The 22,932-nt window shown below is 29.4% G+C and overlaps 2 protein-coding genes across 2 annotated transcripts in view; one reads left to right on the top strand and one right to left on the bottom strand.

The window, feature by feature from the left end:
* LOC117180574 (probable Rho GTPase-activating protein CG5521) overlaps positions 1–12,809 on the bottom strand; it is a 91,950-nt gene extending 79,141 nt beyond the window's left edge. The window contains exons 1-2 of the mRNA XM_033373069.1: positions 12,519–12,809; positions 6,721–6,831 (exon numbers count right to left, since the gene is read on the bottom strand). Coding sequence (XP_033228960.1) covers positions 6,721–6,831; positions 12,519–12,624 — 217 coding nt within the window. The 5' untranslated portion in view covers positions 12,625–12,809. The remainder of the gene's footprint in view (positions 1–6,720; positions 6,832–12,518) is intronic.
* A 500-nt stretch (positions 12,810–13,309) lies between these two features.
* LOC117180573 lies at positions 13,310–22,569 on the top strand. The gene is made up of 4 exons (XM_033373068.1): positions 13,310–13,425; positions 15,099–15,386; positions 15,768–15,975; positions 22,464–22,569. Exons 2-4 carry the CDS (start codon positions 15,242–15,244, stop codon positions 22,567–22,569), a joined length of 459 nt encoding a protein of 152 aa, XP_033228959.1. The 5' UTR covers positions 13,310–13,425; positions 15,099–15,241.
* Positions 22,570–22,932: the final 363 nt, after the last annotated feature.

The following is a 22,932-nucleotide window of genomic DNA, read 5'->3' as shown; positions in this document are numbered from 1 at the left end:
GTGCTTTTTACTTAATATTTTTTCATAATAACTTTAAAATTTTTTAACTTCTTCAAACTTACTGGTTAACATTACTGAATAGTTTTTCCCGATGACTTCATGCAATTTTGGATCAATGTGAGTAATACAAAAAAAAGGCATACTTGAAAACAGTTCCGCGGTATGCTGCCACATAACGCCCGAGTGCGAGCGCGAGGACTCGCTCTACAACCGGCTCTGTAACTCAATGAATTTCAATTTTTCCATTTTCTTATTAGACATTTTTCATAGTAAAAAAGTCAAACTTTCATTTTGAGACTATTAAAAAAAAATCGTAGATGCCTAAATTGCGAAAAAAGTTAAATAAACAATTGATTTATTGAAAAAATTGTTTAAAAATTTTTTTTGTTATAAATAATAAAATAGGATGAAAGCGTGTAAAAAGCACTTTCCAAAACCCTCATAAAAATTTTTAATCGCGTAATTAGAAAGGAAGTTACAGGCGTTTGAAACTACCCCTGCAGGCATTGGGGTTGAAAATTCAACCCCCCCCCCCTCACTTGGGGAGGGTTGGTAATCCTAGTCTATAAGTTTGTGGATTAACTACTGTTGGGTAGGCGAACATATTCCCAGAATTTAGAGACAATCGAAAAACATGACTTTTTGAGTTGGGGCAGTTGAGGAATAATGCCCCTTATGTAAGGTTCCCCACTTGGGTACATTAGTGGCCAAGGTCTTCTGTTTCAGGCGTCATTCACTCTACTGACACTCTCTTTATTAACTATTTGCCGCCATACTTCCCTGTCCTGGCATACTTCTCTAGCTTCTTTTATGTCCATGCATTTTTTCATGTAGACTCTCGTGTTTCTGTGACTTCTTATGTCTCTTCTAACTAGGGTCTCATTTACACGTTCTAACCATTCTTTCCGCGGTCTACCTCTGAGCACGCTATCATTTACTTTACCTTGATATACTTGTTTCGTTAGTCGTTCATTTGGCATTCTCTCAACATGTCCGAACCATCTTAACCGGTTTCTTTCCCATATGTCTACTAGCATCTCTTCTGCACCACATTCTTTTAGAATTATCTCGTTACTGACTTTGTCCATCAGAGTTTTCCCGCATACCACCACCTTGATCAAAAAGTTCCCGGAATCATCACCGTGTGGCACCCCCTGCTGTCCGATTCACATTTTTATTGTTTCTGTAGGTTGTCACACCTTTTAACAATATTCCCTGCGAATTTCAGCTTTCTAGCTTGACATTTGTAAATGTAACGCAATTTTTAGTGTATCTGTTTTTTTTGCGAATTTCGATTTTTGCAATGCACCATGACAATGCACCGTCGCATAATGCCATCATTATCCGTGAGTTTCTTACCAAAAACTCAACCAATACAATTCCGCAGCCATCAAATTTGTCAGATTTAGCTCCCTGTGACTTTTTTTTGTTCGATCGACTGAAAAAACCACTACGAGAAACGCGTTTTAGCAGCCGATCGGAGATAATACAAAAATCGAAAACGGCACTGATAGGCACACCGAAAATTGAGTATCAAAAATGTTTTGAGAGCTGGATCAAGCGTTGGCATAAGTGCGAGGCAGTCGATGGGAATTACTTTGAAGGGGACCACATCAATATCCAAGAATCAACTTATATTTTTAATTTAAAAAATAAATTCCGGGAACTTTTTGATCAAGGTGGTATTATGCGCATGGATCTTATGTCAATTGCGTTAATTTTACTCTTATCTTTTTCTTGATAAGTCCATGTCTCGCCACCGTATAGTACAATCGGTACAAATATAGAATTATGTATTGCCATTTTAGCTTTATTTGATATATTTTTACTTCTGATAAGGGGACCTACTTTACCAATAACCTTCTTACCTTTGTTTATGCGTCTACCTAATTCCTCATCCATCTTCCCGTCCCTAGTAAATAAGCTACCAAGGTATAGGAACTTATCAACTTGTTCAATTCTCTCCTCATTTAATAAAATATTGCATAGTGTTTTCTCACTCTTTCCTTCGAACACCATAGTTTTTGATTTATTTGCGTTAATTTTGAGGCACATGCTCTTCATGCTTGCATTTAGTTTATTCAACATTCTTTGTATGTCTTCGATAGACTCTGCCATAACAACCTTATCTTCTGCGAACGCTAACCCACGTACCCTTACTGTTTCGAGATCCATACCCTCTTCGTCGAAGAGAGCCATTCTTAAACACTTGTCCGTAAATAATATAAATAACCATGAAGACATAACGCATTCTTGCCTAGCTCCTTGAATAATATTGAAACAGTCACACAATTTCCCATTCACTCTTACACTCGCTTTGCTACCTGTATATATTGTTTTTTATAGCTTGTAGGAGCCATCCATTGACTCCATACTCTTTCAGGACTTCCCAAAGTTTACTTTTATCTACCTTGTCAAAAGCTTTTTATAGGTCAACAAATGCACAGAAAACTTTTTTTTCTACTCTGAAACTTTTTTCTGTTATTTGCCTTAAGCTAAATATTTAATCCGTGCATGACCTTTCTGGCATAAGCCCACTTTGGACTTCCTAAATCTTTGCTTCTGTTATTTTCATTACCCTACGGATAAGTATCTTTGAGTATATTTTACTTATCGTACTTAATAAGCTAATCCCTCTGTAATTATTGCAGTCGCTTTTATCTCCCTTTCTCTTGTATATTGGTACGATAATCGCTTTATTTCCAATCATCTGGAATGTCTCCCATCTCGAAACATAAATTTATCAATTCGCACAGTCTATGTGGTATGCACTCGCCACCGTGTTTAAGCATTTCAGCATTAATACCGTCTACCCCGGCAGCTTTACCGTCTTTTAAATTCTTAATTATATCCCTAACCTCAGTGACACAGACTTTCTCAATTGAGTTTTCTATCGCATCGTTTTCAACATCGCAGTTGTGGTGTCCTATAGCTTCATCTCCGAATTGTCTCTTAAAATAGTCTCTGAAAGCCTCTAGTATTCCGTCTGCATCATTTACCATTTCCCCCTTACTATTTCTTATGTTGACATATTCTGTACTTTTGTTTCCTTTCATTTTTTTATAAAGCAGTTTCTTGCTTCCTTCAAAGTCGTTTTGTATGTTCATCTCTTCTTCTTCTCTAATGGTATCTTTACGTTCCTTAACTAATCGTTTGAGTATCCTCTTTTCGTGTTTATAATCATTTCTATATCTATTACTTCTACATCTAATTCTACATCTATTTCTACATCTACTGCTTTTTAGGCAGCCTGAATTTCATCATTCCACCACGCATCACCAGACATTCTTCCTACAACTGCGGTACCACACACTTCGATCGTACAACATCTAACAAGGATATCCCGTAACATTCTCCAGGCGCCCTCTATATCTTTGTTTTTTATACGGTCCTCCCATGTTGCTCTATCTACACTTTCGATTATCTTATTTTGGAAATCTATTCGCACATCCGGTTTCTGTAGGTTCTCAATTTTGATTCGCGTTTGTTTTGTTTTCTTGGTTCCCTTTTTTCTCCATCCCCGACCTAAGTTAATTTTTGAGATCAGAAGGTAATGATTAGTATTGCATTCAGCCCCCCCCCCCATACCCTTGTATCTTTGACTAACTCTCTTAGTATTTCATCCGCAACAACAAAGTCAATGATACTGCGGCTATTTCCTTTAGACCAGGTGTACATGTGGATCATTTTAGAATTTATTTAAATTCTTCTAAATTCACTACAATTTTACTAAAATCAATTGAATATTTTGGAGTTTTTACACTTTCCTCAACGAATTTGAATTCTCCAAAATTATTTTAATCTAAAAAAATAACAGTTTCATAACATTTTTCAAGTATTAAAAATGAACTTTAATGTTTATTTAAAATTTGATTTTTTAGTCTATAAATGATCAAAATTCCTATTTATTTATCGCAGACATCACAATCTTTCTCAATAAGAAAGTCGAAGTATTTTTGGTTGAAAGTTCATTCTTTTCGGTTTAAAAGTCTACTATTAAATTTTCAGTTAAGAATTCATTTTTACATTCTCATCCATAATGAGAAGATATCAATTTTATGTGAAAACTGACTTTCGCGGATTTCATCAAATGTCGACGTTTTGAGGCTCCATGAGCCCGAAAAAATCTTGTGGATAAAAATTCAAAAAGTTAGAGCATTTTCAAAATTTTCGATAAACTTTTTTCAATATTATTTATATAATAATATTGAATAATATTTATCCCTGTGACTTTTTTTTATAAAATAAGAATTACCAAAGTTATAGCATTTTAAAAATTCAGAAAACCAAACGAAAGTTGATATTTATAGACAACAAAGCCCTACAAGATTATCTTATGAACTTTTTGAATTTTGTTGAAAAAATCTAAAATTCAAATTTTGATCGCAAAGAAACTAATGACAAAGCAATAACTCCATTTTGTGGGAAAATAAAGCAAGATACGAAAAGAGATAAATCGACAAAAATTGTGCACCTACAAAAGATCTACAAATTTGTCATAAATTAATTTTTTATAGGACAAGTAATTTTTGTTTTATTTGTGAAAAAGAACATTAAAAATAAAAAAATTTAACTTGTATACAAACGATACTAAAATTTAATGCAAAATAAGGAACAAATATTAAAGTAATCATGGTAAACACAATTTGTACTTTATTTTGCAATTTCTGAATACGTTAACAGTTTGGACAAAATCGAGTGCGAAGCGCGAAATACGTAATAAGAATGTGTTCGCTAAAACAGAAAGAGCTTTAATAAAAGAGATTTCACAATCAAAAATTACAGTAGTGTATGTTTTGAGTTTTGATATAATAAATAATAAGTAATAATATATAATCTATTTTTAATAATGAATATAGAAAAAATACAAAAACCGAGCGCGAAGCGCGAGATAAATACATCATCGAGCCCGAAACACGAGAACCAACAGTCGCGCGCCCCAGGCGCGCTTAGGCTTGCAAGCCGCTCTTAAAATTGTATTATTTCGTTCAAAATTGAATTATTTTGTTTAAAATTCAATAATTTTGTTAAAAAGTTGTTTGTTGAAAATTCAACAATTTTATTTAAAATATTTTCCTTTCTTGACTAATAAAAAACTTTTTTATTGTAAATTCAACTATTTTGTTGAACGTTCATCACTTTAGTTAAAAAATTCATCTCTTTCTTTAGAAATTTCACATTCTTTGGCTAAAGATGGAAGTGTCTAGTTAAACATTATTCTGTTTTGATTTAAATTTAAATTATTTGTTGAAAATTCAACTGTTTTTAAGAAAATTCGTAGTTTTGACTTTAAAATTCCACAATTCGGTAGGTAATTTAACTATTTGCTGGAAAATGTGTGTATTTTGTTGAAAATTGGCTTTTATTAGTTTAATTCGATTTTTTTATCTTTAATTAAACCTTTTTTTGTTGAAATATCACTTATTACATTTTTTGCCTTTTAACCTGTACCATGAACTGCTAAAATAAAATAATGAAATTCCATGGCTCTATTATTCTTTTGTCCTAAACACATAAAATATATAGGCATATATCGTTTAGTGTACATATTTTCGTATATAATTCTCCAAATTTTTTAATACAAACATACAGTATATTTTATGAAAATTACAAGTTTTATGAACTGTAATAGAACAATAATACAAATAAACATTGTCAAGTTACAATAAACAATTATGCAAAAAATACTGTTAATTTTATAAAGCGATTGAAATTACATATATTTATCCATGAATGTGAAATTTCTCTATACATTCTGGACAAACGGCTGCATTATATTTTCCACAAAGGGTATCAGCAGCAACCGATTCTCTACTGACGTAGTTGCAAGAAGGTCTGGTATGCATTTTGTTTAAAAATTCATAATTTTAGTTGAAAACTTCATTTACTTTTTGGCAAAAGAAAATTTTTTTACCTGATAATTCACCTGATCGGTTGTCAATAAACTTTATTGTTTCTAATTCATATCCTCGGGTTAAAAATTCAACTTCTGTATAGAAAATTCGTCTTTTTGGTTAAAAAATTCATGAATTTGGCATAAAATTAAACTGTTTGGTACAAAATTGTTTGGTTGAAAATTCCCCTTTTCAAACTATTTAATTAAAAATGTATTTAATTTGTTAAAAATTCGTCTTTTTGTTAAAAAATTTAGCTATTTGGTTGAACATTTAACTGTTTTGTTTGAAGCTTATGATTTTGGCTTGAAAATTGAACGTTTTTGATATTTTTCTTTTTTATTGACTGAAAAATCTTGCTTGGATGAAAATTCGTCTTTGATTAAATAATAGTTACTTCAGTCTCACTTTTTTGGAAATACAAAATGGTATCGCTGCTTAAAAAAAGATTCAAATAGTGGCGATATTTTCGTGAGTCCGAGGCCTGAAAGAAACTAAAAAAGTAACGATTTTTATAATGATTGTTACTAAAAAATGTAACTAGTTACTAATTCCTTGCTTATTTACAAAAGTAACTTCGTTGACAGAAAAAAGAAACTAATAACAGTCCTTAATTAAATGAAACTAGTAACTTCCCATCACCGGTTTCTTAATTAATACCAAATGTATTTTTATTATACGGGTATTAATTTAATTAACCAGTCACAAATTGTTAAAGAAGGGCGAAGAAATGTGAACTGAGTTAGAATAGCAAGCTAGTAGAATCAGTATTTACAAAAATTATTATACAATTATTTCACAAGAGAATTTTTCATTTTTGTCATACCACGTTGACGTAGATTTGCTTCTGCTGACACGAAACAGTCGTAGAGAATGAAGTAAATATGGCTGAAGTTTCCTTCAAAGAACCCTTTCGCTTCATCTGTGTCCACATTCTCTGAAAAAATTAAATCATAAAATTATCAAAGAGATTCAATATATAACTTTCTATTATTCTAAAATTAAACTTATTAAAACCTATACTAAATTTTAGTTAAATTAAAATTATAATTATTAGTTTGTAATTTTATTGAATAAAATTTATTTTTGTATATTTCTAAGCATAGTTAATAGGAGAAAAATTGTAGTTACAATTTTTTTTACATTGGAGAATAATAATTCTGTGCTTAACATTTTGCTTAGAAGATTTAAAAATAATGTCAAAATAGAAGCGGTAATTTTTTTTTAATTTGTGCAAAAATTAAAAAATTGTAGGTAAGCTTTCAATTATTTCAACAAATATTTCCAAGTTATAGAAGTTTTGAACAGATTCCAAAATAATTTGAAAGCTTTTTAATGATTTTTGACAATTTTTAAATAACGCCATTTTTTTTAAGATTCCAGAGAAAATTTTAATTAATTTTAAGAAAATATTTTTAAATATTTTAAGGCATTTCGAATGATTTCCTGAAATTTTGGAAAGATTTAAAAGCAAAATTCTACAACTTTGCAAGATCATAAAATTTTAGAAAAAAATCGAGTGAGCTTAAGAGATATTTTAACCTTTTGAAAAGATACAAAAATAATTTTAAAATTAAAAAGATTTTTAAAAATGCGTAACATAATGTAGATTTTTGAAGATTTTGAAAAAAAATTAGAAGTTTTTTAAGAATTTTGAAAGTTTCATCAAAATATAAAAATTTTCTTTCGATTTCTGTAAAGTGGTATGATTTTTTTTTTACAAAATTTATTTTAAGAGAATATTGACAAATTATTTCAAAAGATTTTCGAAATTGTCAATAAACAATCTAGAAGATTTTATGGTAATTTTTTAATTCTGAAAAATTTTTGAAAACTTCAGGAAAAATTCTTTAATATAATTTCAGGAAATGATTCGAGTCAGTTTAAAAGTTATTTAGTAATTTTAAAAGTTTTAAAGAGATTGAAAATATTTAAAAACTTTGAAAAATTTTAGAAAATTTGTAAAATATTTTTAAAAACTTCCATGCGCCCAAAAATCGTAAATAACTTTTAAAGTATTTTAAATTTATCCTACAATTTGGTAAAATCTTGAAAGATTTAAATTTTCTAGATACTTATTCGACATACCTGAAATTTTCAAAAATCTTTTTCAATTTTCTCGAGAAACCTGGGAAAATTATATTGATATAACCTTAAAGTGAATAAGCAAAGAAAATTAAAAAAGAGATATTTATTCGAAATTTTTGTATTGTTTTTTTTCCTTCAAATTATAATTTGCCTAAAATGTTTTTATTTCTAGAGTGAAAATAATTTTTTGGTTTTTCCATTTTTGGATGAATTAAACTGATTAAGATTAATAAAAAAACTTTTTGGATTTAAATGTCTATTTTGTTTGAAAATTCAACTATTTGGTTGAAGATTATAGTTATATAACCTTAAAAGCAAAAAAAAAACCTAACAGAATAAATATTTATTCGCAACTTTTATTTCGTATAATAGTTCTAATGATTTGCATTCATGGTTATTTTGTTCTAAATATATTATTCCGAGATGAAACTTTTTGATATTATGTGAAATCAAAAACAGATGCGAATGCATTAAAATTAAATGGCGTAATATTAGTTGCAGATGGAGGTTAAAAACAACTCCGGACACTCGTATGGTCTGGTGATTAGATATTCTTGTAATATTATACGAACCATGTTTTTTAGCGAATGCAATTTTAGGAATTTATTTTAATTATTTCTGTCCATTAAAGAATTTATTTAACAAAATTGGATATACTTAGATCGTTGGAAATCCATTCAGGCGATATAAAAAAAGCCAGAAAAAATAAGATCCGTTAAATCATTTTAACCTGCTAAATCTACAAAGTTAAATAATTTTTTGAAACCTTTACCATTTTTTCTGTTTTAAACTTAAAAAATAATTTTGTTATTGAAATCGCTCAAAATTAAAAAGTGTGCAATTTAAATTTAATTGCTCTAGTGACTCTAAAAATAAAATAAAAGAGTCACTGACTAAACATCTTAATATTAATAATTGACCAAATTAGCATTTACTCTTTAAAAGGATTACAATCCTTCTATTATCAAATGGCAAATAACAATTCAATTTGTACGATATAGAAATACTTAAAACTTAGACAATATTTAAAGTAACCATCATCTAAAATTATTAGATTTAGCAAATACATGGAGGCCGAAAAAAATTAATTTTCCAAATTCATTAACTTTTCCCTGACCAAGTTTTCATTTTGGTTAATCATTAATATTTAAAGGCCAGAACTTTAATTCTGAAACATTTTTAACAAAGAATCTTTTATAAGGGGAATACAAAATTTTCAAACTTAAATTGTTAAATTTAAAAACGATGACTTTTTAACAAAATTGTTAATTTTTAATAAAATAGTTTAATTTTGAACCAAACTGATGAATTTTCAACCTCCAAAGATGAATTTTCAAACATAGTTGAATTTTCGACCAAAATAGATGACTTTTTAATCAAATACTTACATTTTCAACAAAATAGTTCAATTTTTAACCAAATACTGGAATTTTCTACCTGCGAAAAACAATTAATAAACAAACAGATGAATTTTCAAACGAAAAATATTAAACTTCAACCAAAAACATTAGAATTCTCCAAAGAGTGGATTTTTAAACGAAAGGCATTCATTTTGAAACAAACAGATTAATTTTTAAATAAAAAGACAGATTTTTAACTACAGATGGGAAAGTTAAATTTTCAGTAAAAGAAGATAATTTCCAATAAAGTAGTTAACTTTTAACAATAACAAAAATGTTTAAAAAAAAAGAAGAATTTTATACGAAACGGTTCAATTTTCGACGAGCAAGTATTAATTTTCTACCAAAAAGACGAATTTTTTAATAATTTTGTAACAGGTGTAACCAAAATATACGAAATTTTAAACAAAATAGTTAAAACCGCAGCCAAACCAGATTAATTTTCGAGCAAACAGCTATTATTTTTAACTAAAAAAGATCAGATTTTTCTCAAATAAGATTAATTTTTAAACCAAAAGGACGAATTAAAGAAATATGTTTTATTTCAAAGGTTAAAACCGAAATATGAATATTCAACAAAAAATTAATGTTCTGCTAAAATAGTTGGATTTTTAACCCAAAAACAAAATTTTCAATAAAACAGTCAATTTTTAATACAAAAATTATGACTAAACAAAATTGTTGAATTTTTAACCAAATAATAAAATTTAAAACTAAAACTAAAATATCAGGGGGAAGTAACTGCAACAAAAAGGAAACAGAAATAGAAATACAAGGCAAATAAAGTACTAACAAGAATATTGTATCAGAATAGCCGCAAAACTATATTGTCAAAAATCCCTCATTTTTTCCTGACCAATTTTTTATTTTCCCTGCCCATTAATATTCAAAGAACAGACTTTTAATTTTGTAAGATTTTTAACATGAATCTCTTACAAACAGAATAAAATCATTTCAAGTTTTAATTTAAAAATTTCAAACTTATTATACTTTTCATTTAAAAAGAATGAATTTATAGTTTAATTTTCAACCTACAAAGATCAATTTTCATATAAAAATGTAATAATTGATATTTCAATCAAAAAAGATGAAAATTTCGACCAAAAGAGATGAATTTTAAAACCAAGAAGACGAATTTTCAACGAAGGGAATTAATTCTCTAACAAAAACAAATATTCAAGAAAGTACATGAATTTTCAAACGTTCGAATAGTATAATTTTCAACTAAAACAGATAAATTTCCAAACAAAAATGGAAAAATAAAATGTTGTACAAAAATTATTTTCCAACAATAAAAAAAAACAAATTTTGAGCAGAAGAAATAAATTTTTAACTAAAATGATAAGTTTTCCAAGAACAGAAAGAAAAAGAAATTTCAACGAATAAAGACTTTTTAGCCAAAAAAAAGGTCAACCAAACTGTTTAACCCTTAAGCCAAAAGACGAATTTTCTGCAAAACAGTTAAATTTGTAAGGAAAAAAGACAGAAATTTAGAACCAAAAAGTTCAATTTTCAACTTAAGAGATGAATTTTCAACTAAAATAATGAATCTTCAACTGGAAAAGTTACATTATTAGTTTAAAAAATCAATTGTAAAAAAGTGAATTTAAAAAAATAATGTTATAGTATATATTTCAGTTAAAAAATATTTTTATTTTACATGAGAAATACTTTAATTAAAAAGAAGAATTTTCAACAAAATAGTTGAATCCACTACCAATAAAGATTAATTTTCGATCAAACAGTTGCATTTTTAACCAAAAAGACGATTTAAAAACAAATTATTTTTTTTTAAATTCAACCAAAAAGTATTAGTTTTCAACTAAACAGTTGTGATCTTTAACTAAAAAAAGAGGCGATTTCTATTTTAAAAAAATGTTTAAAGTGAAAAGGACAAATTTCCAAGAAAGAAATATTTATTAATTTATTTTAAATTTACCTAAAGCAGAGTATCAGCAAATAAATTCCCTGACAATTCCAAGTTTTTACAGGTATTTCTTTCGGGTTAAGAATTCAACTCTTGCTGAAAATTCATCGTTTTGGTTTATAAATTCATCTCTTTTCGTAGAAATTTCATGTTTCTTTAGTTGAAAAGTAATCTGTTTTAGTTGAAAATTATCCTAGTTTGCTGCGAATAAGTTTACAGTAGGAAGTTTTGTCATATAATTACAGTATATTCTTAATTGTATTCATTATCACCATCGAATGACTAAATAGATTAGTAATACTACAAACAGAATTAAGTCCATGGAATTAAATAATAATTAAAACAAATCAGTATAAATCCAGTTTTACTACAGTTACTACTTTAAAATAAAAAAACTTAATTTTATACTACAATCTTTTAAAAAATTGAGCACGCTCGAAAAACTGCAAATTAAAAAAAAATCCCTGACATTTCCAGGTTTCTGTAGGTATATACAAATTCCCCAAGAATTCCAGGTTATTGTCCAGCCTGTACAGGCGATTTTCAATTGAAAATGAAAGGCATTTAAAAATGGAGGATTTGAGAATTAAAGGGAATCAGAAACATTCAACATTACGGAATACTTAAAAGTGTATTACTTTAACAAAAAATGAAGTATTTTCAAGCAGAATTTACATCTCGAACTTACTTAAGTCAAAGGAAACGAGGAAATAAGGTCATTTGAGATTAACAATATAAGTTTCGAAGGATAAAATAAACATATTTTTTAAAAATTAGCATTTTATCTCAGGCTCGATAAAAATCGTTAATTGACAAATTTTCGTTCAATTGCTAACAAATATAAATATTTATTGCAAATTTCTTAACCTTGTCAGACCTGTCATGTGCAACAAATACAAAAAAATGCAGAGAAATCATAAAATGACGGAAGTAAACATTGACATCTTCTGAAACAATTGAGATATAAAATTTTCGCATAAGCAAAAAATGACTCAGGAATTCCGCATGCTTGGTAGATTCTCATTTCTCAGAGATTCAGGTTTGTGATTACGTGGGAAGTAAACGCTCAAGAGAACATTTTTTTCCCTACCCCGGAACCCCCTTGTCCATGTTCTTAAGGTTAGAGGAACTGCGGATGACAGATTGAAAGATAACAAAGTCTTTCGACAACAAATGAAAAAATGACATTTCTAGAGAGCTCTGTCTTACCCAAAACGATTTTTAGATGCTTGAATCTCGTGGCACTGTCTTTTTTAACGTCCTGGATCTTGTGCGTTGACTTTTTGACGTCTACGTGAAGTTTTTTGCTGAACATGGTTCAATGCGTGCCGCGACCGGCCGCCAGAATAAAAACTTTCATCGAACGCGCAGCAAGTGGTCCACATGGATTACAGACACTTAATCACTCTTATCACAATTCGGAATTAAAAAACAACCCGCTGTTACTGTTTAGCGTCAAATATCACGATCCAGACACTCTTCAGATCGGATGTACGTGGCAGCCATCTTGTCATACTTTACACTCACAGTTTTACCAACCTTTTGTTTTTAGAATGCTTATAACTGGTCGTCTTCGGTATGAAAAAAAAAATAGTTGCGATTCATTTTATTGTAGAAGGGAAGGGAAAATAACCTTTTTCGTAAATCTCGAATCTAGTGGCGACAAGAATATGTTGTTGAGTTGCATAAATGTTATATAAGTTTTGAAATTCGCGCTTTGAACAATACGCTCGCGCATGGGCAGTTACCTTTGAGGTTAGTTAAATATCATAATAATGTATATTGTTGATTATATTCTTTAAATTAAAGTTTTAGAATCTATAAAATTTAGGTTCATTCTTGAATTAGATTTATATCTGTTGTTTTATTTTTGATCGTTGTCTTCTTAGGGGTTTTATTAATTATTAAATGGTCGATAGATGCTATTTTGACTAGTTCAGCAGTGTTTTGTTTTGGTCACGGGTTTTGATTTGATCAGTTTCAGCTTCTGCTTCAGTCGTTTCAGTTTCAGTTTATGCTTGTTGATTTCTGAAGAGGAGTTTTTTATTAGAGTAATATGAAAATAATCTCGTATTTGCGAATTCAATCATTATAAGTTTCACCGTAAAGCAAATAAGTAAGAGTTTCCAATTTCAATTTTAAAGTTCATATTATTTCCTGACCTAATATTCTTATTTCTATGGGTTTGAACAATTTATTTTCATTTATTTGCAAAGTGAAGTTTTTTATTTTGAAGTAATATGAAAGTATTTGATAATCAAATCATTATAAATTCTATTGTAAAGCAAGTACTCAAGATTTTTTAAATTTAATTTATGACGTTCAGATAATTTCTAAACCTTATTTTCTTATTTTTATGACTTTTTATCGTTTTTATTATTATTGATAAAACTTCAGAAAATATTTGCATATATAAATTCATTTGCCAGTAAGAAGTAATCTATTTTTAATTTAATTATTTGTGGAATTTTCCATACATTTTCTATTTTATCTATTTTATAAAAATTGCAAAAAGGTTAGGTTGCGTGAAAAAACTACGTCACACTACATTGTGGAGGGGGCAGTTTTTGTGGCGAGTTGAGACTTATTGCTTGAAGATTCAAATATTTTGTTAAAAATCGGTCTTTTTTTGGTAGAACATTAATCTTCTTGATTGATTGAAATTGTAACTGTTTTGTTGAAAGTCTGTTTTTTAATCAATTTTTTTGATTGCAAATTTAACCATTTCGTTTTTAGTTGATAATTAAGGGATTTTAAATTAAAGCTGAACTATTTGGTTGACAATTTTTTTTGTAAATTCAGATTCCGGTTTTAAAAATGCAACTGATTTCTTGCAAATTTATCTTTTTTGGTTGAAGATTCTATTATTTGTTAGAAAATTCAACTATTTGATTAAAATTTAACTTTTAGGTTGTTATTTAAGGATTTTTATTTTAGGATCGAATTATTTGGTTACAAATGAAGTTTTTTGAAAATTTAGAATTCCGATTCAATTTATCAACTGATTTGTTTAATATTTTTTTGGGGGCTAAAGACTATTTTTTAGTAAACACGTCAAACATTTTGTTGGAAATTAACTCTTCGGTTAAAAATTCATATTTCATTTAAAATGTAGAGCATTAATCTTGTTGATTTAAAATTCCACTAATTGATTGAAAGTTGTTGTGTTGAAGAATCAATTATTTTAATAGAAAATTCAACTGTTTGCATGAAATTAAAACTGATTTATTGAAAATTCATATTTTAGGGTTGAAAAATTAACTATTTTGTTGAAAATTCAACTACATTGTTAAAATGTCGTATTTTTAATCGAAAGTTGAACTTTTTTGTTGATAATTCGTCTTCCTGGATAGAAAATTCGTCCGTTGCGATTAAAAATCGGTTTTTGTTTGGCTTGAAAATTTAACTATTATTTTTTGTTTTTTATTTATATTTTAGGCGTTTTTCAAATGAAACCAAAGCAAAAATTATGACTCAACCGGGGGGGGGGTATGTGGTCTGTGACGAAGAAGGGGAGGGGAGAACAAAGTCAACAAAATCGCGTGATATGGTTTTTGTACGGCTCCCCTATAATAATTTTAAAAATAGTTTTTTTATTTATATACAGATTATAAAGACGATTTTTAAATACTTTTTAACCCAAAATTTCAAATATGTTTTTATTTTAAATTAGATTTGTTAATGTAGGTAAATGTTATCTTACCCAGGCAATTTATAATAATATTCGTTGAGATTTTTTAAAATTTATTTAAAAAGTGGACTTAGTTAGATTTCGATAATTATGTTCAGAAACTGCTGCCATCATTCAAAAGTGGCTTAATCTTGAACTAGAAAGACCCGTTCACTGTGCTGAGAGTTCAGACGAAGTAAAATAAAAAATTGGAATTATTAATTTATATTTCTTGTACGATTTTTAACCCAATCGGTGAAAAATGAGTCAAAAAAATAAAGTGTGTATAGAACTTACATTTTCGAAAACAACCAGTGATAGTGAAGCCAGAAAGGTCAGAGAGTTTTGGAAATTGATTGATTCTCAAAATGAACTACAACCTTATGAAGTAGAGAAAAATGTAAAAAGTATGTTTATATTTCTAATAATTAAATTCTGTCTACTATCATTTTCTAATTTTAAGACGCTACAGTTTTATAAAAATGATTATATTATTGTTTTATTTTATCTTCAGTCTTCGATTAATTAAAACTTCTTCACACTAAACATCTAAGTGAATTAAATTTAATTAACAATAATTATAACCGTATACAATTTCAAATTCAAATATTAAGATCCGATTCAAACGCGTAATTTCAATTTAAAAGATGATTGTTGTGTCCACTTTCTTAAAATAAACTGATTTACTAAAACAATCATTTAATCGTTTTTTTCTGGAAAGTTTAAAATTCTACTAATTAATTCTTACTTAAGACAGTTAATTAAATAGAATAATCTGTTTGATAAAGGTCCGAAGTTATCAGACAAAGATGACAAGTCAGATTACAGCTCACCAATAGGAGAAAATGTTGAAAACTTAGAAAATTTATCAAATTGTGCTTCTGCAAAAAATAAGAGATTTTGGTACGATGAGCTGCGATTATTTCAAGCCCTTGGCTTGGATAAATTTGCTCTTTCCACATGTAAACAAACAGATTTTGAAGCTTCCAGAAAAGAGTAATATGAAACTTAATTAAAACAATTTTTTTTCCTCTCACTGAAACAAATTGAAGCAGGGAAAGCTAAACGTTCCTGAGTCCTTTTTAGCCAAAATTGAGTTTAAAAAAATTATACTTTCTCGCATTTTCACATCTGAAATTTAGTATATAAATGTATTAACATACTATGAAACTCTTCTATAGCGCCGATTTTTGGACTGACGGTGGGTGGGAACCAGGGGGGTGACACGATTTTCGCTTCTGCATTAGAGGCGCGAGTCTTGAAACATTGGCGCCCACCTCTGCGACGCCCGGTCGGCCCGTTGTCTGTTATTATTTTGCATGTAAAAACTTGTGAATGTCATAAATCTATCCAGTGGCGTAACTACAACCATGTAGGCCCCACCGCAGAAATGTTCAGGAGGCCCCTCTTATAAAATTAAAAAGCAAACAGCGTATAAGTGTAGCTGAAATACATTTAGAAAAAAAATATCTCACACAGTTCTTTTTATAATATATTACAAATTATATTTCGTTTCAGACAATTTATATTATAACTTATACATAGTTCTGGTATATAAACAACAATTTTGATATCCTATTATTTAAAATCATCAAGTTCGATTGTCAATAGAGATAGATTTAAGAATCGGCTTTAATGCATTCTATTCAGTAAATAGGATTTTATAATTTTTAATTTGCTGAACGTCCTTTCGCAAGTTGCTATACTGTAGCATGCTGAGTTTAATAAATTCTTAAGGGATTACTTTTGAAAAATCACTTTCCATGAAACTGTATTTACTGAGTAAAGTGCGAAAAACATCTTTTACTGTTGACGTCTCATTGAGCCCGTTACTATTTAAAAATGGGATAAAGTTGATGACTTGCAAAGGGAATTCTTTTGTGAAATCCTCATGATATAGAATCTGCAATTTTTCTGTAAACTATGTATTCACAATGTCTAATTAGACCTTAGATACCTTAAGGTGTGATTAAAGACCTTGATTTTCTTAAGTTCTTCACTAATATTAAAATGCTTTTTACGCTTTGATTTACGTTTTTCTATAAAGCCTGGTTCAATATCCCAGTTTTGAAAATCTTGTGTAGCCTTTTCGTTACACTTCCATACGCAAGTCTGTACTTTTTCGAATGTTTCCTTGTAATGTTTTAGATTTTAAGTGCACGACTTAAATCTATATTTTCTGCTTGAAGTAATTTTGATAAAACATTTACTTCGTTTAGTATATTGGAAAAGCATTGTGCACATCATTATAAATTCAAACTTCACCACATTTTTTAAAATTATAGGATATTTAAAAAAAGAATCTAGACAATTTAAAAAAAAATGTTTATCTAAGAAGAGGATACACAATTTTAGGAAAAATTTAAACCCCTAAAATTGTCTTCAAATCTTCGAGATTTGCTTCTTGTCATTTTGAAAATCATTTGTCATGTTTTAAAATCATTTTAAGTATTCTTTTAAAATTGAAAATTGTTGAAATCCGTTGAATTATACTGAAATCTATTAAAAACTATTCGGTGGAAAATTCTTAATTAAACATAGTATTGAATGATTTCGAGTAGCAAATTTGGTTAAAAACGTCGTGTCAATGTTTAAACAATTTTTATTCGTAAGCAATCCATGCTAAATTTAAAAGAAATGTTCAAATGATTAAAAAATGGTTAATATATTCTTTCGAATTTCTATAATTCAAATAAATAATTATTTAAAAATGTACAAGAATGTATAAAATTGCAAATAAAATATAATTTCACCACTGGCCGTAAGGGACCCCTTCCAGGCGGCCCCCCCCCCCGCAATGCGGGGTTTCGCGGTAGGGAAGTTACGCCACTGAATCTATCGCCTTTTTGGCGTATTTTATTCATTTACGGATAAATATACCGTGTCATCAAACAGTGTCGGGACTCCCCCCCCCCTATCAGAGAAAATATGCGTTTTCATGAGAAATGTTTCAGACAAAAGTTTCAGGGTTTTGGACGAGGATCTGAATGGAGGCCTTGCAGCTGTACAGTTGACCTTGAAATAACCTTGAGGTCAACGCCAACGTCAGCTTATCATCATAGTATGAAAATAATCTAAAAGTTCAGCAACAACAAGAATATCTCAAAATTCAAAAATCAATGTATACATGAAACCGTCAGAGCTATTCGGTTATTTTAGGTTAAAGGGCATTGGTGTAAACAAATCGTAATATTTACCACCATAACCGTTCAATCATGAACTAAGACTTCCTTTTTTCAAATTATCCGATCCTTTAAAAAGCGATCACACACTAATTGTCCAACCTCATTTTTTTTTTTGAACAGAGAAAAACACTTTTTACTTCATTTGAATGGGTTGAGCCGTACCGTGCTCGACAGTTCGGATCTATACATCGATGTCTTTAGTCCATATTTAATTCCTATCTCCATATTTTTATCCTTATCATTTTTAATCTTGTGTATTTTTATTATAATGTATTATACATTAGAATCATTCAAGTAACTAACATAGAAAAAACTATTATTTATATTAACATTTTAGAACTTTCAGTTTATTTGCTTTAAACTTTGAAGACGTATTCTTTATATTTCACCATTTTACTCTGCTTGAATATTAAAATCCTTAAAAAGAGATTTCCAGTGTTTTTAAGGTCTATTTTGCAATCTTCGATATTTTTTAAATTCCAGAAACAGTTAATCTTAGCTTAATTCAAGTTCAACGTTTTTAAAATATCAACAAATGTTCAAAATATTACAAAAACTGAGAAAAATACTAAATCTCGCATGTTTCTTATCAGCTGACATTCAAATGTAGGGCGTGGCGCTAGTGACGCCAGTGTTTCATCTTCTGCCGTCCCACACAAAACTGATTCAGTGCATTTGCATGGCGAATCACCCACTTGGTGGGAACTAACTCATTATAGCCAGCTCTGCTTTTGTTTGTTCACGTCTGAGTACTCGCCTGAGTGATAGCCGCAGATCCCGCGCAGCTCCTGATACACCTACCTGCGGCGCGACGTCAATTCAGGGTTTCCTAATCCCTGGTAAAAATCCTTATACTTTCGGTTGGGTTTCCGTTTGTCCGTCGTACTTATTTATGAAAGGAGGGTAACTGAAATGAAATTATGGAATAGAAATTAGGGGAAAGTAGAGTAGGTGAAGTAGGGGGGGTAAAGGTAGTAAGGAAGTGAGTGGAGGAGAAGTAGGGAAATGATGGGTAGGAAATTGTGAGAAATGAAGGGAAAGGGAGTAGTGAGATGTGGGGTGGGGCAGTAGAACCAATGAGGGGGGCGAGTTAGGGGAAATGTAGAGTGGGTATTGGAAAATTTTGGGAAATTTTTCAGATTATTTTTTAAGAGTTTCTATACTATTTTTATTTATTATTCCAGAAAAAGTTTAAAATATTGTTAAAAAATAAATCCTATATAAAATTCATGTACCAACAATAATTTTGTATAAATTATTATAGTAAAACATGACTTAGTAATTACAATAAAAAATCTATAGAAAAAATAGTTATGAGTACAAAGTCTTTTTTATGATACTTGAAATTGCTGCTACCCCCCCATAAATTATTCAAAATTTTCTAAGTTAATCGGGCTTTGCACTATTTACAAAATTCGCCCTTAGATTTAGTCATCTATTTTTCTACATTTTTCGACAGATCAGACAGGAATTTGGGCCAGATCAGGCACACAATTTTGTGGTTGTCAAATTTGGCCTCGCCTGGACCCCGACTTAACAGCCAAATTTGCCAGTAGATGGCGCTCCATTAATTTTGCGGACTAAAGTGGGTTGACTCCAAATCGCCCAAGTTTGAACGTAACATGTCAAGCGTCAAAAATATTTCCATTATTTTTTGGAAAAGTGACAAAATAAGTGGGGAAAAATGCCAAAAGTGAGCACAAGACGAATGCGTAGGTATAGTATACTTCAAAATATTCCTGAATTACGTGTTGAAGACTATAATAAGTAAATTTATTAAGAATGTTAAGATGAAATCTAACCTCGAAATGAGGTTATTTATTTATAAGAAAAGTCATCAACAATGACGTCATAAACATATTTATTTCCACGTATTTTTAGGTGATTTGATACTTTCCAAAATTACGTTCAATATAGAAATTGAAATCAACTTCAATTTAGAAATTAAAACCAAAAATATATTGCAAAATAATTAAATTGTTTATCATACACAAATGCTGGCTATTATGTTGCGTCGTTTGACTTTTTCCTTTTGCTCGAAAAATCGATCTGTTAGATAACCTGATATTTATATTCTCAAATTTCAGTTAAGGAGGTGATATATTCGATTTTAAAATTATTTTATTTAAGAATCCCTTTTAATTAAGAATAAGAAAAATAAATTAATATGGGCCCGATCGGGGCCAGGTATGGTTATCTCTGGGAGCAGCGCTTGGGCCCTGATCGGGCATCGCGTTTCATTTCGAGTCTGGCCCCATCTAGATAACCAGATTTGGGCCAAATTCTGCCCGATCTGGCCCCGATCACATCCAAATTGGAATTTCTGCACGGGAAGTAAAACTATCTAAAACCTTGATTAAATAATTTCCATCTTCTAAATTTTTCTTCGAAATAAAATATGATTATAGTAAATAGCACTATTTACTAAAATAATCCATAAAAAAATTCCGCACGTTTGATGAAATATTTATGAAATATAATAATAATTATAGATTAAAGTTAATTTGGGATTATATATCTTCTTAAATGATAAATATTCAGGAATCCCAGCATTCTGTGTATTGGAGTTTTCCTACAATTGCCAACATGTTTGATTTTGTATGCTTATAGGTTAAAATGATGAAATTTCTAAGATCTTTTTAAAATGGTTCTATCATAAAGATATTGAATTGTAGATTCTGCCATTCTTAATGTGTATAATTTAGAAAAACGTGCTTTTGAATGTGTTTTTTAGTCATTGGAATAATTCAATTTTAAAGATTTATAATTGAAAACTCATCAATTTTTAAAATGTGTAAATTAAAATTCATAATAATAATTCGAACGAATATTTTTTGGAGTAGTTCAATTCTTAAAATTTACAATTTTTTATTTTTGAAAATAGTGAATCGAAAATGATCTAATTTTCATGATTTATAATTGAGAGGTATACAATTCGGAACGCTTTTTTCATTAGTTTAGTTTTGAAAATTGACAATGGATAATTCTTTAATTTTATCGATTCGCAATTTAAAATTCGTCTATTTCTACGACTTACAATTCAAGATGTGTTAATTTGGAAGGTTTATAGTTCAAAATTAGGCATTTTTTAAATTTAGAAAAAAATGTAGTTCAATTCTGAAGATTTACAGTGGAGAATTCGTCAATTTTTAAGTTTTACAATAAAGATTCTTTAATTTTAAGGATGTATAAATCCTAATTCTTAAATTTGGATAATTTTGAAGATCAAAAGTCAAGAGTTTCTAGTGTCAAGAGTTTTGTATAACAAAAAATTTGCAATCTTTAATTGCAAAATGTCAAAATTAAAAACTTTAATTTTTAAGATTTTTATTTTAACCGTATGCAATTTTGAATGTTTTCTTTGGAATTGTTCAATTTTGAAGGTTTATAATAAAAAAATCTTCATTTTAAATATTTATGTTAGAAAATTATGCGATTCTGAATGTTTTTTTAAAATTCAATTTTACGGGTTTAAAATGAAATTTATTCAATTTGATAGAACTGTAATTGAAAATTCTTCAATTGTGAACGGTAAAAATAACAGAGTCGATTTATTTATTTTATTGTATTTAAAAAGATATCGCTTAAAATATGTGAAAAAATTACATAATACAGGCATGTTAAGTGGGTGGGGGTGCAAAACATTTTGTTACGAGTTGTTACATTGTGGCGGGGAGGTGCAAAAAATTGGGATAAATATCTTATTTTGTTTAAACCCACTGATTTTACGTATTTTTAATTAGGACGTGTTTTTTTTTTATTTCCTAGAGAAGGGATTCGGCTTGAGTTGGAGGAGGGATGTGACCTTTAGCCCCTGAAAAAGGGGCTCGGCGTGAGTGGGGAAACATTTGTCGTACCCACCTCCTCCCCCTAATCACTCTAACCCCCGATTTTAAATTGGGGACCTTGGAAATGTCAGAAACTGATTTTAAGTATTTTTTTACTACAATGTTTGATATTTTTTGCGCCCCTGGAAAAGGGTTCCAAAAAATCGGGGACCATTCGAGCTTTTATGCAGTTTTACATTTAATAAGTGTCAAGCAGACTTTCTAGAATTATATGTAGAGAATATAATTAAAATTTAAATTAAAAGTGAACTATTTTGTGGTGCAAATATCTTCTTTGTTAACAAAAACGTATTGATTTTTTTGTGCGTTCGATCAAATTAGGTGAGGGCATTTTTAGACCACCCTACTTCACCTTTAAAATTAGGTCGATTGGACTTAGCACCGTTTAGCTTTCCCCGCTTCAATTATTTCTGAAGGTAAGAAAATTATCTCTAAACTTATTAAATTCCAGAGACGAAAGTTTAATTTTATCCGATATGGTCGATCAGTCTTACGAAGAAGTCGAAGCAGATCTGAAGAATTTCGAAAGACGTCTAAATAATAAAAAACCAAATTAAATCGACATTACCAAGAATAAAATGATATTCTCTGAACTCGGAAACTCTTTTTATTCCGAGAATTAAAGAAAACAGAAAAATCGTTGAAGCGAAATTCCCTCCGGTGATTAAATGGCCCATTGATGAATCGAGGAATTGATGTCTCGATCGTTGAATTGAATAATGATTGCAAGGTTTGAAGCCTTGATTGTTATAAATTCGAAGTAGGCAGAGGCGGAGACCTGATGTAGGTACCCGCCTTGTCGTTCTGATGGTACATGGTACATAGCATTGGGCACGAACTTGGTATCAAATTTCCACAATCTAGGAGACTGAGTAGTCTGCCCTGATTCTCGATCAAGTATCGGCAAGGTGGCTCAGCTC

The sequence above is a fragment of the Belonocnema kinseyi genome, chromosome 9, assembly GCF_010883055.1.
Source record: "Belonocnema kinseyi isolate 2016_QV_RU_SX_M_011 chromosome 9, B_treatae_v1, whole genome shotgun sequence".
Classification (NCBI taxonomy): domain Eukaryota; kingdom Metazoa; phylum Arthropoda; class Insecta; order Hymenoptera; family Cynipidae; genus Belonocnema; species Belonocnema kinseyi.
This window is presented reverse-complemented; position numbering and strand designations above follow the sequence as displayed.

What these genes read in the sequence shown, in the direction of transcription:
- LOC117180573 (XM_033373068.1), top strand. Translation starts at nt 15,242, where the DNA reads ATGAGTCAAAAAAATAAAGTGTGTATAGAACTTACATTTTCGAAAACA. An exon ending in AGTAGAGAAAAATGTAAAAA is followed by an intron (nt 15,387 to 15,767) that starts GTATGTTTATAT and finishes TGTTTGATAAAG; the next exon opens with GTCCGAAGTTATCAGACAAA. An exon ending in TTTGAAGCTTCCAGAAAAGA is followed by an intron (nt 15,976 to 22,463) that starts GTAATATGAAAC and finishes ATTAAATTCCAG; the next exon opens with AGACGAAAGTTTAATTTTAT.